Source organism: Abramis brama (assembly GCF_963993115.1).
Source record: "Abramis brama genome assembly, chromosome: 14".
Taxonomy (NCBI): Eukaryota; Metazoa; Chordata; class Actinopteri; order Cypriniformes; family Leuciscidae; genus Abramis; species Abramis brama.
In genome coordinates, this window is record NC_139976.1 from 9436678 (window position 1) to 9453659 (window position 16982).

Here is a 16982-nt window from a genome sequence, read left to right on the forward strand (position 1 = left end):
ATTGAGTCCAAATGTGTACTTCTATTGTGGCCTCTAAGACAAATATGTAGCATCGTGAATGCTCGTCCAGGCCACCCTCCACCCCCAGTCCAGGCAGACCAACACATAGCACTGGTTCACAAACAATCAAGTGTCCATTGACCAGCCAAGGACAACAGTGGTCTTATGTGCTCGATGGGCGTTTGGACGTACAAGGAGGGTTAGTGTGGTGACATGTTTTGTCATCGCCAGCTGGTATGGTGGGCATGTGAGGGCGAAGACGACCCATTGTTCTCGCACAAACAGAACAATTGCACGTTTCAGAAGGCCACACTGTCTTTGAGGGACAACGCACCCCCCTGATTGCAATGAGGGGCCGATTGCATGTGATAGGAGGAGTACTGACCATAATGCCTTTTGCTTTATGTTTGCATTTCTACCAATAAATTTCCGTACTTTTCCATGACTTTTGAGGCAAATATTCATGACCTAACGATCCATGAAACATCTGTGTACATGTAAAATAAGAATAAAAATCTGTGTTCTAATTTCAAAACACAGCATATCTTAACTAATTATGACAAACTATGTGGTTTGTGTCTGACACTCAGAACTCAGAGCTTGTAACCCAACAAATTTTGGTTCCCAGAAAGTTATTTTTTACAGGTTTGCTTTTGATTAGCTAGGAAAGTTCATAATGAAAACAAAACATTAGTTTTTGGTTTGTAGAGTGCAATGTTCCCCTTACATTATAATCTAACGTTCCTCTAACGTTATATTCTGTTCCCCTAACATTATAATCTAATGTTCCCGTAACGTTATATTCTAACGTTCCCCTAACATTACCACTAACGTTCTCCTAACGTTATATTCTAACGTTCTCCTTTAACATTCTCCAAATGTTATATTGTAACATTCCCCTAATGTTATATATTGTATATATTATAAACATTAAATATTTATACTTAAAGGAGCTGTATGTAAGAAATGTATTTCAATTAATCATAAAATGGCCCTGATATGTCACTAGACATTAAGAAATCATGTTCATTTCAAATACTTCATTCACTGACAACAGTAGTACGGCCAGGATATTGTCATTTAAAAAGTGAAGTTGCAGCCCTCAACTGATGTTGATGTTGTCATGTTGTGTTTTGGCCTGAAGCCCCACCCTCCACCTATCTACCAATCACGAAGTCAGTAGTGTTTCGGCATCCGGGTTGCCAGCTCTGCTCTAGTTACCACAGCTGCAGCTACAAACGTTCCTGCTGGATCCTGCAGCATATCTGGCAACGGGAGGGGGAGGGGATACACCGCTCTACAGTAATTTGAAAGTGATTGCAGTACCAGTTTTGGCCACAATCTTACATACGGCTCCTTTAATGTCTTTAATAAATAAATCAATTTATTTGTATTTGGTATTACTCTACATAAACCTACCACTTTTTACTTTTATTCAGCAAGGATACATTAAATTGATCAAAAGTTAATTGATTGGTAAATACATTTATAATGTTTTGCAATAATATTCAAATAAATGCTGTTCTTTTGAACCTTCTATTCATCAAAGAATCCAGAACAAATGTACCACATGCAAAAATATTAAGCAGCACAACTGTTTTCAACACTGATAATAATAAGAAATGTTTCTTGAGCACCAAATCAGCATATTAGAATGATTTCTGAAGGATTATGTGACACTGAAGACTGAATTAATGATGCTGAAAATACAGCTTTGCCGTCAAAGGAATGATCTCATTTTAAAATATTTGAGTATATAAAATTAGAAATCCATATTTTTCACAATATTCTGGGTAACACTTTATACTTTAAGGTGACGTAGTTACACGTTACACTTTTTTTTTACAGTCCTGTTCCCCATACATATATTTATTATAATAATTACAATAACTGGGTAATATAGGTACTAACCCTGAACCTACCCTTAAACCTAACCTTAACCCATGTAGTTACCTTATATTACCCAGTACTTTCTTGGGTAGTTGTTGTGAGGCGGATTGTAGTTAATTAATATTACTCAGTACTTATTTGAGTAAAAACAATGTAACTACATCACCTTAAAATAAAGTGTAACCCTATTTTGTACTGTAGTTTTGATCACCTAAATAACTATTTAAAGAGGTTTGAGTTGAGGATAGCATATCATTTTGAAATACAAGAAAATAGGAAGAGTTTAAAAAGTTTTTCCCTTTATAAAGCATTACATGTCACAGTCCTTCCCCAACAGTATGTGTATCATATTGAACAGGCTCATTCAGATCAATATTTCCTATTAATGCTATATAGTCTCCAGCTCAAGGCATTTTATTTTTATTGTCTTCAAAACACGCACACTTTTATTCCCCTTCCGCATCAGCTCTCAGAACTCTCAAATAATCAAAAGGAAACTTGAGAAAATTGATTTTCAGATAATGTTGTGTTGCTGCTTGAGATTGTCCTTCAGAGACGAGTGCGATGGAGCCTGTCATTGAGCTCTGTGCGTAACACACACACACGCACACACAAACATATATACACACACTCACTCAGTTAAATCAGCCTTTACCAAAGAGATATTTTACAATAATGGAGAATATGTTCCTCTATAATATTTTATAGACAGTTACATTTGCCACTTATTGAATTTCATATCACTCCACAATGTCTTAAAACTCAATGTCTGGTACTTTGATATAGTTTTCAGGTTTCTTTCCTTTTTTTTGCTCCTTGTTAGTTTTAATTGGATTTTTTTTATTATCTCGGTTTGAGCATCTTTATAATGCATTAAATTATCATTTGATAAAAATGTCAGAATTGTCCATGTGAATTAGATTGGAACAAATAAATACTAAAGTTGTGGATCAGACCGAGCCAGTCGCTTTGGTCAGTTAGCACTTAAATCACATTTTAGCTTTTCTATAGTAAACTTATATTTATAACTCCAAATATATATTTACAATAATTATTATTTTATTTACAAAATAACAATTCAAAATGTATTAAAATACCTACATTATATGCATATATTTCTAGTTGAAAATATAATTTATTTATATAGTAGCATCTTTCAGTCGCTGGGAGTTGTCAGCTATGCTCATGGCCTTAGCATAGCCGTCGCTTGAATTTAAAAGACCCGGGGAAAAACGAGGTTGTAGCACCACTATGATCGATAACTAATAACAAAAATCAATGTTTAATAAATAACATATCACAACTTGGGCCTGCCTTGCATCTATATAAATAAATGACTAAAATATTTAGTGCAGTAATAAAATAATATCCATGCAGGCCTTAGAAATGCTTTAATGGCCATTGTAAAACCAGAGTCTTCCTCATATATGCCATTTTATCTCCCCATGAAATCTTGTCTTTTACCCTTTGTCTACCACTCCCCCTTTTCACCGTAATCCATTTAACACAAATAGAAATAGTTTTCTTGGCAATCTAATACGTGATATGTGTGGACATAGCTCGTCATTGTGAATGACTGATTGATGGTGCTATGAGAATGAGTCAATCGTAGATGTGTGTTTAAGGGTTTAGGTGGAAAACAATAAACTCTTCTTTCTATTGTGATGCAGAAACAGTTTACAAACCCTCTGCATGTCAGTTCTTTCTCTCAGGCCCTAGTGAAATAAAGACTGGCATGAAAGTGTTAAAAAAGGCTTTTAAAGGAATATATATATATATATATATATATATATATATATATATATATATATATATATATATATGTATAACATAAATCAACGAAACAGCAGAAGATCTATGATAATGAATTTTCACTATATTTGTAGGTAAAATAACAAATGCACACATAGCCTACATGAATTAATGAAAAATTTGTATGTAGCCTACCTATTTATTTATTTATGCATTCATTCATGCACATATATACATACAGAAAGAAAGAAAGAAATACACGCATACATACATTGCCTAGATAAATAAATGGGTGCATGACACCCTTGTAAACTGAGGAATGAGGCAAAACATTTGTCTGTAGTCACAGATGCGACACATCCTTTGAACCTGAAAGGGGTTCAATTCTTCAATTCTTGAAGGGGAGAACTTTGAATCAGAACACAGACAGATGTGACGAGATGGGCTTTTGGAAGCAAAAGTGAAAGGCTCCGTCAACTTACCATGAATATAGATTACCATTATCAAAACCTAATTATACCTTTAAAATCTGCTGCCAACTGCCTCTGCAAAGCTGTGCAGAGAGAACAAACAGACCCAACATCAACTCACAATGAAGCCTTACTTCAGCATAACTTGACACGCTAATGGCTCTAAGGCTGAATAAAGAAACCCATATGAGCCCTTCATCTTCACTGACAGAGACTGGAACATTTTTGAAAAATAATTGAGTAAAAAAAGTGTGTAAAGTTGTCCATGTTTTAAACTATAAACGCCATCATGGCCTCCTGACAGACCCCTAGTCATCAGAGCTAATAACCATAATAACCTGGTGGCCATGTCGTAAATCACATAATTAAGTCTTTCCCCGCAGACTTTCACCATCTTTGCTGTTTAATCCTGATCTCAGAGGGGCAACAGCCAGCAGTAGCCTACAAAAAAAAAAAAAAAAGACAAAACACTCTCTCCTCTAGCCATAGAGTTTAACCTGCCCCGCAACAATGAAACTACACCTACAAGGAACCTCTCATTCTTCACTGCAATGCGTCCATCTATCTCTCCCTTTCTCGGTCCCCAGAGTGTTTTTGTCATTCGCAGTCCCCTTGCAGGCATTTATCCCCGGGTCACGTAGAATGAGACCAACCCTGGACTCAGGCCAAGCACAGAGCGCATGGGGTGAGAGAGACGTCGAGGTCATTAGTGTGTAAGTATTTGATCATCATTACATTATTCCGCTTTTTTCATTGGTGTATGTGATATAAATGTTTGCTGCGAAATTATTGGGGTTTGCAACTTGCATACAAAGATCCCATGGGTGGAACTTGTCTGAATGCTGACAGAATAGATTCTCTGTCAATAAATGTGAGACGCTAGTAAATGCTGCCCCCATGAGGAAGATGATGTTAATGTCTCATGCTTTTCTCATAATTTAAAGGTGCACTTCTTTAAAAAAAAGTTCTTTGAAAATCATGTACACTCACATGAGATTAATACTCTAGTATTATAAAATCCACATGGGGACAAACATCTTGAGATCACATGACACAAGTTTTCTCTTTGGAACAGCTGTTCTCAAATTAAGCCTGTTGCATCTGCAAATATGAACGGGGTCAGCCCTATGTTCCCACAGCCCTATGTTCCCACGCCCCTATGTTCCCACATTTCTACGAATTTTTTTTTAAATGATTTGTCTAAACCCCAGTTACGGGGTGGGGTCAGGGGTAGGACATTTGTGGGAACATAGGGCTGTGGGAACATAGGCATGATCCCATATGAACATAGTTATTAATTCATATATATAACATCTCATTGGAATTTTCAAGAATATTGTAGACCTATATTGGGGTCACACTTTTTACTATAGTAAAATTTCCTGAGGGTAGCCAACTTCTGCATAAGAACAAAAACATATTGTAATTAATTTACAATTAGGCCTACAACATAAAACTAAAATATTTTATTGTGTTTGCTTGATTGCTCAACAGTATAAAATATGATATTGGACCAAATGATTCAAATTTAAGTGTTTGAAACCAACATACAAAATCACTGCCAGAGAAAGCACAGATTGTTTAATTAGACCTCTGAATCAAAAACGTATTGTTATTAATACATAACTCTTGTTACAACTTACCTGAGACAACTAGCCCGACTCCCCTATTTGTGAAGGCCAGGTCAAATATTTAGGAGCTTGGCCTAACTATAAAGATGTGTATTTTAAAGCTTGTTTTGTCTTATTCTAAATAGGCTATGTGAATCGAAATGAAGAATGCTTTGTGTCAGTGTCATTATCAACTTATTGACATAAATGCACTCTAAACAATATAGATAAATAATTCATGTGTTATTATATTTCCCTACATAGGAAAAACGGCTTGGAAAATGGATTAGAATCTGTCATGTGCATAAAAACAATAAAAACAAAACATGTCTACTGTCTGAAAAGTTACAAGTAAATGTACACACACTTACACTCCTCACAGATCAATGCATCATTCAAACAGACAGAGATCACGATCCCATTCTGCTGAATGTGTGGAACGCCATCAGCCGTCTCTCAGACACATTATACTGATGAGGCTGTGGAGGGCTAAAGACACAAAGCGCAATGCGTAGACCTATTAACTCTCAGAGGGAGTGATTTTATGAACATGAGCGTGAGAGAGAGAGAGAGTAGCCTAAGGAACACTCAGAAAAGGTGTTTTACAAGAATAGTTTGCGCAAAATGATAGGCCTAATTCTGTCATCCAGTAGCATAGCCTACTCACTTTCGTGTCGTTCCGAGTCCATATGCCGTTTTTACCCTTTGCAATACAAAAGTAGCCATTTTTTAAAGAATTGCAGGTTAAAGTTCTTGTAGTTTATGGAGCCTGTTAAGATCCATAAAGGGATTAAAAAAAAAAAAACATAATTGTGTCAGGCTCAGAAATGCTTAGTAGATTTGTAAATACGCAAATTTTAATGAAACATAATACGGTTTTGATGATTCAATGCATTGTTCATAGCACATAAAACAAAAGAAAAAATAGGCCTAAAAAATAAAATAAAAGACGCTCGTTTTTTTCGCCACCTACTGGCGTATGTAATATGAATAAATGGTCACTGAACGGTCACTTTAATGAACTGATTACAAAAAACAAACACAAAAACCTCTAGTTATGGGATGAATCAAAATCCTCGCCGTAATGGTCAAACATGTCATAACAGTTTCACATAAATAAATAAAAAAAATCTTCATTTGTGATGAGTAAATGATAGAATATTCATTTTTAGTTCATTTATAGTTGAAGGAGTTGAAGAGGGTGAACAACATAGGCATTATAATGAATGTGAGAGAGTGTGTATGATATGTAGGAGGAGCTCAACTTTGCCTGAAGATGCTGGCAAAAGATGGATCGAGAGATGAGGCAATTTTCCAGCTGAGAGGAACAGAGAAATGAGGTAAAAAATAAATAAATAAAAAACCCTGAGAGAGAACAGACTATCCATCACAACACAGTGAAGCAGTTTTTTCAGTGTTTGTAGAGACTTAATTCAGTCCGAGAAACAAATGAAACTTAGAGAGAACTGCGTCATCATCTTGACAATAATAGTGTTTATTGAAAACCACTGCAATACATTAAAGCAAACCAACAGATGGCGGTGTTTGAGACTTAAATCGATAGTTTAGGTTTAATGATGTGTTTATGCTGGTTGGCCTAATTCTGTCACTGACCCCTACTGTTCAAGCCGGAGAAAGAGGATTTAAACACAGGTCAATGCACAAATCCTTTGAGTTTACTCTTTAAAGGTGAAGTGTGATATTTCTGGGCCACAATAAATAAAGGCAAATGAGGCATTGTTGAGTTGTAGATGAATAAATACATGTTTATGTTCTGGCCTTTTTGAGGTTCAAGCTGGTATAGAAGATAATATTTTATTATATAAAAAATTACTCACTTCACCTTTAAGAATCATCTCTGATTAAATGAGTCAAAGTGCGATTTCCATTAACCTGATAAAGGAATATAGGAACATTTGTTCCGACGTCAACCCAACGTCAGGCTCTGATGTCAGTATGACGTCAGATTCTGACGTCAAACCGAATAATAAATAAATAATCATTAACATCATAATTATTTGCTCTACATAACAATTTAAGGGGGAAAAAATATAGCTTAAATATTGTTTCTCCCAACTCAAATACTTCAAATTACTTTCCAATAATGTAGGAAGATCATAGGTTCTTCTGACTTACAGACTCGCACATTGTTTTACCAGTTAATCCACATACAGCTAGGATGTTTTTCTCTCTTGTTTCTGCATATATTGTGCATATGTCTCTCAGTTCCACTGTATTTGTTGTGACTGTATATAAATGACTCCTGTAAATTGTTGAATGTGGTCTGATCTTTCTGTTGAGCAGAATCCAAATGTCACCCGAGCAAATTTGAAGTTAGATTTAATTCTCAACAAACTTTCGAAATAGTACCCTACCTGAAATGTGCATGTCGTTTTGAAATTATTTCAAAACTGATCATAATCTCACATGATAATCTCACGTGACACCAGTTTGACATGTCCTAATTACAACTATAAGATCACTTTCTCTTAATATAAAGCTAATCGGGGATAAGCAGCACTTGCATGATTTCCCACCACTCCCAAATATCCTGTGGCCAAAAGGGAAAATGAGGGGGAAAAGAGAAGTGCACGGCTTTGTTTGACACATTCTGTACCTGCTCAAGGACATTCTGTTTCTATCAATGCTTGATACTCTTCACCGGATATGCAGCAGAAGTCCAGGTCACCTTCCAAGAAGTTAAGCTGAACACACTCAAAAGCAGCTTACTGTCTTTATCAGATCATCTGTGTTTACGTGCTTGTCGGAAAATCAACATACCCAAAGAAAGTCGCCCTCTTTACGGCCTTATCATTTCCCATAGTGTTCTATGCTAATATTCTGCTTCTTTCCTAAGCATAACAGAATTGTTAGTGTGGATGACTTATCTTGATGACTTTTCAAATGAATCTAGCAGTTATGTGGTTTTTCTATGTTTTTGTTAACATATCATGTTATTGATCAGTGTGCATGAGGTATTTCATGTACAACACTTTTTAAATACAGACCATATGATGAAACTCACCAGACCTACTATTCAGATTCACTGCCATGTGCCATGCACAACAAACACCATGTGAACTTAATAATCACATAATTCTCTGCTGATCTTATTGGATAAGTCAAACCTCCCACAGAGCTCCCAGAATGCCTTGCACTTTGATCTCAGCAAATGACTGGACAACAGAAATCTGCATGTTTTTTTTGTTTTTTTACAATTAAACAAGTTTTATTCACAATAATGATCACTACGCACCAAACACTGTCCTAGAGTAGTCAACTTTTTCTTATGATTAAATTGTATTTTTACAAAAGGAAAAATATATTTGTAATAATTCTACACTATTTACATAGACACATAGTTTGAATTAAAATAAAATAATTACAAAAAATTACAGGTTTGAGCATAGAGTTTCAGTCTCTGGCCTGGGACGTTTCGTGGAGTAATTGTGCGGATGTAAAAGCACAGGAGCTCCCAGCAGTGGGAATGCAGAAGTCACAGGTCAGGGTTTAGCTGCCAGTCTTAAGCTGTCTCCTCAACTCCAGGGGACTTCTCAAGCATCCCCTCACCCTGTACCTGGTTATCCCTCTGTACCATAGCACACATTGGGGTCTCCTAAAACCTGCAAAATCAGCCTCTCCTTTCAGTGCTGTTGAAATCAAGTATGTTATCTGATGCTGAACTTATTCACAAAGCATCATCAGGCAGGTCACAAAAAATATATTTTTTAACAGATTTATCCCCCCCTTTCTCAAATCACAACCCTGGTCCTTTTTTATTTATTTTTTTTATAAAGCATTACTTTAAAATAAAACAAAACAACTAACTTCTTGTCTCTCCATCCATCTGTCAAGTATGTGGATTCTCACCTTTCATACACATTTCATACCTAAGTCCACAAGGGTGAAATGACACCTGCCTAAAAATGTGTTTTCTTTGCACTTGCCACACCTGTCCCATGACAAATTGTGTTGTTTATTCCTAATAAATAAAAGTACTGACTGTACTGAGGCTAGTTTCCATATTTTAACCGTTCACACTATGCCAAATCCGTGACTAGCCATTCTTAGGTTGAATATCAACTCATAAATAAAGCAAAATATGACTATAAAAATGACTATTAAAAACGTTTAGATTTTTTGTAGCAAAGTACAAAGTCAAAGGGGAAAGCGAAGCTGGTAAAATTACAATTTGATTATATTATATTATATTTAAAGCCCCTCTTTACAAGCCAATCATTTGTATACTAATAAGTGTTTTCACCATCATATTGGTTTCTAATATACCAAATTATTTAAAGGAATGTAAATGACTGACAAAGGTTTGTATTTAGATTTTTTCTTCACCAGTTCTTCATTAATTGGCTTTGCCTACACTTTGTGTAGTGTGGATGATATAGTTACAGTTTTAGGCTGTGTCCCACAGCTCTCTACCTCAGGTAGGTGTGGCCAAAGTTTGGTGGGCGGGGTTAGCTCAGCTCGCAGTGGCAACAGCCTCTTCATTTGCCCCCTCGTCCACTTGATTGCCTTTGCCCATGGCCTTCATCTTAGCCATGATATCAGTGAAGGTCTCTTTGACTGTTTTCTCCAGGATCCAGCCCTCGCTCTCACTCTCAGGGTCTTCTGGGTTGACCAGTGTGGACAGAGAGGTGTTTATGTACTGAAGTCCAATCATTACAGCAGTCTAAAGAAAAGCATGAAAGATATGATTTAGATAGCTGCACAGAGTGATATGTTTATTCATATTTAAAGGCACACTCTGCAGTTTCCGTTTTTCTCAAACAGCGACCCCTAGAGTCGCTCTGGAGTACTTGTGTTTAACGTTACTGTCGTAAATACCACTCGCGCAAAGCCGTCTCTGCACTCTTCCGACCGCGCTTTCTTCGTCGACTCTGCCATGATTCACGTCTGAAATGCGTGCTAGTGTCTTCCATAGAGGCTGCTTCATATGTTGTTGATGTATGTGACGTCGTGACGTAAAGCAAGTCGCGATTCTCGCGAGATTCTCGCGCCACCTCTCAAACTTGCATTGCTGGTTTTGCCAGCGGCTTTGCTATCGGGATGATTCGCCCTACTACCAGTTCGTTTACCATCGAAATGATTTCGAAGCTGTTATTTTAAGGTACAAATCTTGCATAGTGTGCCTTTAACATATGTCCAGGCTACATTTCACAGATAGATAGATCTCTATTTTTATATACAATATTTCTATTAATCTCACTTCCTATGATTCTCATTCTGTAATTCTCAACTGTAATTTTACTGTGACAGCAATAAAATAATTTTTATTATAATATATATTTTTGTCAGTAATAAAAACAATACTTTTTTTTATTTAAATCAGCAGAACAATTAAATGCAGAACAACAAATATTACCGTGATGTATAAATACTTTATAAAAATAAGCAACCCCTTCCTTACACACACACACACACACACACTCATATATGTGTGTGTGTGTGTGTGTGTGTATGTGTATAAAATCAATGGATGGAATGTTCTACATCTTTAATTGGTGATTTGAAATCACCTTTTCCAAGAAAGCAAGATTTAACTCCGCCCTGCAGATTAGAACATTTGATCCCTGTGAATCTTCAGTCACCACACCATCTCACACTCCTAATCTCCACCAACCCTAGTTTGAGGTCTTGTTGTTGCTACAGACTGTTGTAAGCTTGGCAGATTTTGTTTAAATCAATGTTTATTTCCATACTTTTCCATTAATACTAAAAAATGTTAATACAAAATGTTTTTTTATTGGGTAAACTAATATTTGCTTTATGTATCATCCAAATGAATTTTTTTTTAAATATCATTATTTTTTTTATTTTTTTCAGGTAAATGTTAAGTCAAATAAATGATTATTAATATCATTTACCATTTTTTTTAAAAGTTAGATCAGGTAAAAATAGCTCCTTAAGGTAACGTGTGCGAATTCCTGAGACATGTATTTTAATTTATCCCAGCAGGTAAGTCATTATTTCAGAACTACTACAAGGTAATCAGAAGATTTATCACATTTATTAATACCCAAGTCAGTTAGACGTTTTCCCTGATGGTGCCATATTAGATGATTGATTGAGGGAATGAGGCTTCTGTCAGTAAACATGGTATGACGTCATAAAGAAGAGCAATTACTCCTCTAACTAACCTTTACTTTTGCACCTTTTGGGATTGTCTAAATCTGTAGCCAAAACAATGTGTAGTTATAATTTACCTTATTAGGGGGCAGACAACAAAAACACCTTATGATGGCTGTTTACAAGATTAAGTATCTAGACTGGACAAAACGTTCCTTAAGTACTGATCAAAGATCAGTCTGACCTTTACAGCACAATCCATTAAGATTAGAGGAACGTAATGTAAGTCATTAAGGTCTGATCCTGGATCAGCACATTAAGATATTCCAAAGTGAAACATCTTACTTGCAAGAGGGTGACCGCCAACACAAGTATCCCAATAGAGTTCATCATTCCACCATAGTATGACACAAGAGCGTCTCGGCAGCCACGTTTCCAGATGTTTAGTTCTTCGGTGTAGTGGTCATAGCTGTAGTGAGCCGAGTTGTTGGTTACTTGCTGCTGGATGCAGGGCCGTGGCGAGCTAGGGTTGCAACAGCTGAAGGGCACGCCATCCATTAGGTATTTTCCATCCACATTGCTGCTGATTCGACTAAAGGCACACAAAAAAAACTGTTTTTGCAAATATACTGTATATCGGTTTTATATTACAATTCAGAATGCATAAGACAAAAGTAGGACTCAAATGTACAGTAAATAAAAAAATGACAAAAGCAATATACCATTGTGAAACTTTCCCTTTCGTGTCTTAGTCAGAACTGTTTTGAAAAATGCTGACATTCTTTTTTCTGATTGAAAGCTGTCAATGCTGGCAAAATAAGCAACTTCCACAAAATTATACTTTATAACTTCCTTAGTATTGTTATCAATAAAATCTAATTTATTTAAATGAATTCATCGATAAATCGAATAATTTGAATCACTTTGGAAAACTGTATAGGTTAGGTGTTAAACATCAAAAACCTCTGTGATGAAAGTATCACACACTCTGATATTAAGGCTGGTAATTTCAATGTCTATTCCAAGCCAATCTACCAGGTATTCAACTGATTGAAAGGGACAGTAAGCTCTGAGGGCAAGAAAATGTGATCCAAGAAGATTAGTGACTAAATCTAAACTGGTTAGCATACCTGATACCACTTACACTGCACATTGACCCCTGCAAATCACCCAGTACCTAGCCTCACTTTAAACTTGCTAAATAACTCCACAAACAGCATAAAAACAGGCATTCTAAAAACCTTCAAAAGAAACACACTGTTTTTGATCCTTTAAAAGTGGCAAGCATCTTCTCAGCTCATCTAATCGTCTAAACTATATCTGAACAAAATTAATTGAAATGAATGTTTACGCTTCATCCAATCATTAAGCTGCAAAAAGACACTCACTCTTTGACTTCCTTGGAGCTGAAGTCCAGGTAACGGTTGCTCACCCACTGGATCTCGAACCAGTCTTTGTAGTTGTTGTTGCCACAGCAGCGGAACTCTATCTGCATGAGATCCAGAGTTCTCTTCATGTAGCAGCGACCGGGTGTATCGGTGTCCTTGTAGAACTTCATTCCATTTTTCAGGCCCTCGGCAAGGGTAAACTCTAGAGGAATGCGCATGGCAAAACACAGAGCCGCCGTGAGGACGAGGAGGAAGTTGAAGAACACACAACAAATGAGAAAGGGATTCAGAATGGACTTCCATTTCGCAAACTTGGTGGAGTCGAGGGAGTCATAGCAGATTTTGCCGCCAAAGGCATTGAGCAAACATGCTAAAAAACCCACAACGATTAGAATGTTGGGTACAAAATGACTCTCATTGTTGTCCATAAGTTCACTTCTCTTGCGAAGTTCAATTTTAAAGAAAAGGCCCATGCTGAAGACAAGAACACCGGCCATGACAGAAAACCAGTACATGAGCCATAGCATCTGGGCCAGCTTCACCCGTTTCTTCAGGTCAAACTTTACCTTCATGAGAGCCATGTTAAACAACTAGTTCAAGTCCAAAGAAAGAAAAAACAGAGTTTGATGATCTCCAAAGACAGCTGTGCAATGTACCTTACAGAAGCTGAACGTTGAAAGTACGTTCAAGGCTCAATGTGTAATCCATTCCAGTAGAGCGAGAACTTGGTAGCTATTTTCATGATGATCTTTGCACCCATTATAGACAAAATCCAACTCTGGTTCTTTTACAGGTAAACACCAGTCTAATATATTATCTTCTTCACAATCTTAAAAATGGATTTCATCTACAATACTTAAAAACAACAGTGTGCCCTGGTACTGACGCAAATAGTGGTGTCCCTCGATCTGCAAAGCGAGGACAAAAGCCAAGGATCCAAATGATTAAACACAAAGTTACTGTACGTCATCCTAAACCCAGCTAATCACCCTCATCCCATTTACAGAAATCCCTGGCCAGCAGATGAGCTGAGATCTGTAAGCTGCTGCCGTGCCGTGTGATTGGCTTGATTGGTCAGATGGTTTGACTGGCATAACTAAAGAAACACCAAAAACCAGGAGGCAAAGATTTAAGACCATTACACTTCAAGTGCCTTAGAGTTCATGACAAACAAGTTTGAGGGGATCTCTAAATTTCTCAAAGTTCAAATATTCATGGGACTAATGATAGTCAGAAACACTGACACTTTACAATAAGGTCTCATTTGTTAATATTAGTTAATGCATTAGCTAGCATGAACTACAATGAGCAATACAATTTTATGGAATTTATACATTTTTGTTAGTTAATAAAAGCAATTGTTTATATTAGTTCAGTTTATAGTGCATAAACTAACGTTAAGATACAATTTTTGATTATAAAATTAGTTAATTGTTAGTTCATGTTAAGCAATGTAGTAACTTAAACGTTAAAAAAAAATGACTAGTCACAAAACTAATGCATATGTAGATATTAATTGTATTTGTATCAAAAACTAGAGCCTATAAATCTGAATATAACAGGCCAATTCTTGCATAATCTGTTATCATTTTAAAGTATTAAATTAAAACCTCCATATGTATACATTGTTTTGCACATAATGCACAAAAATGATTGCACTTTTTTCCATAAATCTTGTTTTCAGAAAATGACTGAAATTTGTTACCAAACAAATTACATTATATATTAATAAATGTATAAATGAGGAACAGAATTAAATGCGATAGTTCACCAAAAAATGTAAATTCTGTCAACCCTCATGTTGTTCCAAACCTGTATGACTTTCTCTTCTGCAGAACACAAAATGGGATATTTCAAAGAGTAATCAAACAGTTTTGGTGACCACTGACTTCCATTGTATGGAGAGAGAGAAATAAAAAACAAAACACTGAGACATTTCTCAAAATATCTTCTTTTTATGTTCCACAGAAGAAAACAACTGTAAAGTTTTGGAACGGCGTTGATGTGAGCGTGATTAAACATTGAGAGACATTTCACTTTTCTGTTAACTTTCCCTTTAACAATGATTTCATTCAGTTTAATTAAATGTCTTGGCGAATGAACTACAAATAAACAGATGTGATAAGACTTTTTTATTTTTTACAGCATTATATTTAATACATCATTCAATTAATTAATGAGCTTTGTAAGTGCGGAACTCGGGAACATTCAATGTTTATGGCATCTCAATATCAGCATCATATTTACTGAGCACACAATAATGTAATCACATTAGTTTTTTTTTAGTTTTTTTAAGATGGTCCCACAGAATCCCAACTACTTATTCTCTCAGTCTCAGGAATGACAGTCCAGTTGGGCGAAGGTGTGCCAGCAGCAAGCCAATTGAAATCATCCACATCTGTCCAATTGTTTCTGTCTGGATCAAGTCCGGCTACTTTGAAATGATCATGAATGCCTGGATAGGTCCACGTGAATGGTGCGAACCTGACCTCACGACAATCCTCTATAATTGCCCGGCTGGTCACATGGACATATATCTGAGTGGCAGTGGTGTTATGGGTGCGCAGCTGCTGACAGGGGAACACTAAAGTGCTGTCAGTGCACTGGTCAACAAACACAGAGCTGGACACTGGCCCGCAGAGGATCTCGCAGCTCCGGATGTGCTTGATGTGCAGGGTGCTCGGACAGCCATAGAGTCTCACTTTACAGTTTGTCAGATGAGATAACAGAACATCTTGTTGCTGGATCTCCTCAGCTTGCATGATCAGGACTTGATTTTCAGCATTAGAGAATCCACACTGGTATACAGAGATTGCAGCATCCACTACTACAGTACCACCAACATCAGATGCAGACTTATCTGTTGTTTGTTTACTCGGTTCAGGCTGCTTACTTGCTCCGGCATTCCTGGATCTGAAAGCGAATTTCTTTTTAGGCAACACCAAGTCCCTCTTCTCATCAAGAGAGCTCTGGAGTTTCTGCATGGATGCCTGTGCCTGTCTTATTTCATATTGGGTTAGAAACAACATGCTGTCGTTGAGGAACTTCTGGAGCTGTTGAATTCTCACAGTGACCTCCTCCAGTGTTTTTGCGGCTTTGTCGCGGTCACTGAGGTTAGAGCTGGAGAGCATCTCCTCGACTGCTGTCTTCTCAGCATTAAAGGTGGACGTGAAGAAATCGCTCTTTTCTTCCTTCACGGTCTGGCTCTCCTTGACATTTCTCCGGCGCTCTGCCTCTTCCAGCCGCGCTTGATCTCTTCGTAACACGCTTTCGGGAACATTGACAGCTGTATTTGTTTCTCCGTCATCATTCGCCACATTAACTTCCACTCCTAGTGCCGCCATGTTGCTTCTCAAAAGAGGTGTGGTAAACGCGCACTGATCATGTGACAACTCGTCTAACGTACTGATCAATGATTGGACAAAAAATCTGTACCATTAGTAACGCGGCTTTCTATTGGCACATTAAATATTCACGTTCATAATAAACTGTTTTCCCACACATTTTTTTTTTTTTTGATACTGGAAGAAAATTATTTATTACTTTGTTTAGACCCCATAGACCCCTTTCTTCTCTCATATTTGTATTTGATTCATATTTTAATTAAATTATTTATGTGAGATTTATTTTTCACAACATGAAATGTTATTACAAGTTTATATCATATTATAAGTGTTGATTTATTTATTTTAGAATTGCAAAATCACCTCGTGACTGTAGAGAAAACAAACAATGTTTCGTTTTTTTAAGTTGCACAGTTTGCCAACTGTTTTTTTTTTTTTTTTTGATAT

At 36.6% G+C, this 16982-nt stretch overlaps 2 protein-coding genes across 2 annotated transcripts; both read right to left on the bottom strand.

Annotated features, from left to right (window-relative positions):
- Nucleotides 1-8936: 8936 nt before the first annotated feature.
- On the bottom strand, nt 8937-14163 carry prph2a (peripherin 2a (retinal degeneration, slow)). The gene is made up of 3 exons (XM_084134483.1): nt 13192-14163; nt 12149-12395; nt 8937-10406 (listed from the first exon to the last, which is right to left on the bottom strand). The coding sequence occupies exons 1-3, from the start codon at nt 13770-13772 to the stop codon at nt 10197-10199; spliced, it is 1038 nt and encodes a 345-aa protein (XP_083990609.1). The 5' UTR covers nt 13773-14163; the 3' UTR covers nt 8937-10196.
- A 1143-nt stretch (nt 14164-15306) lies between these two features.
- On the bottom strand, nt 15307-16564 carry tbcc (tubulin folding cofactor C). The gene has a single exon (XM_084134663.1). The coding sequence runs from the start codon at nt 16533-16535 to the stop codon at nt 15483-15485; it is 1053 nt and encodes a 350-aa protein (XP_083990789.1). The 5' UTR covers nt 16536-16564; the 3' UTR covers nt 15307-15482.
- Nucleotides 16565-16982: the final 418 nt, after the last annotated feature.

What these genes read in the sequence shown, in the direction of transcription:
- prph2a (XM_084134483.1), bottom strand. Translation starts at nt 13,772, where the DNA reads ATGGCTCTCATGAAGGTAAAGTTTGACCTGAAGAAACGGGTGAAGCTG. An exon ending in AGCTCCAAGGAAGTCAAAGA is followed by an intron (nt 12,396 to 13,191) that starts GTGAGTGTCTTT and finishes GTGTGCCTTTAG; the next exon opens with TCGAATCAGCAGCAATGTGG. An exon ending in TGGCGGTCACCCTCTTGCAA is followed by an intron (nt 10,407 to 12,148) that starts GTAAGATGTTTC and finishes GCTTTTCTTTAG; the next exon opens with ACTGCTGTAATGATTGGACT.
- tbcc (XM_084134663.1), bottom strand. Translation starts at nt 16,535, where the DNA reads ATGGCGGCACTAGGAGTGGAAGTTAATGTGGCGAATGATGACGGAGAA.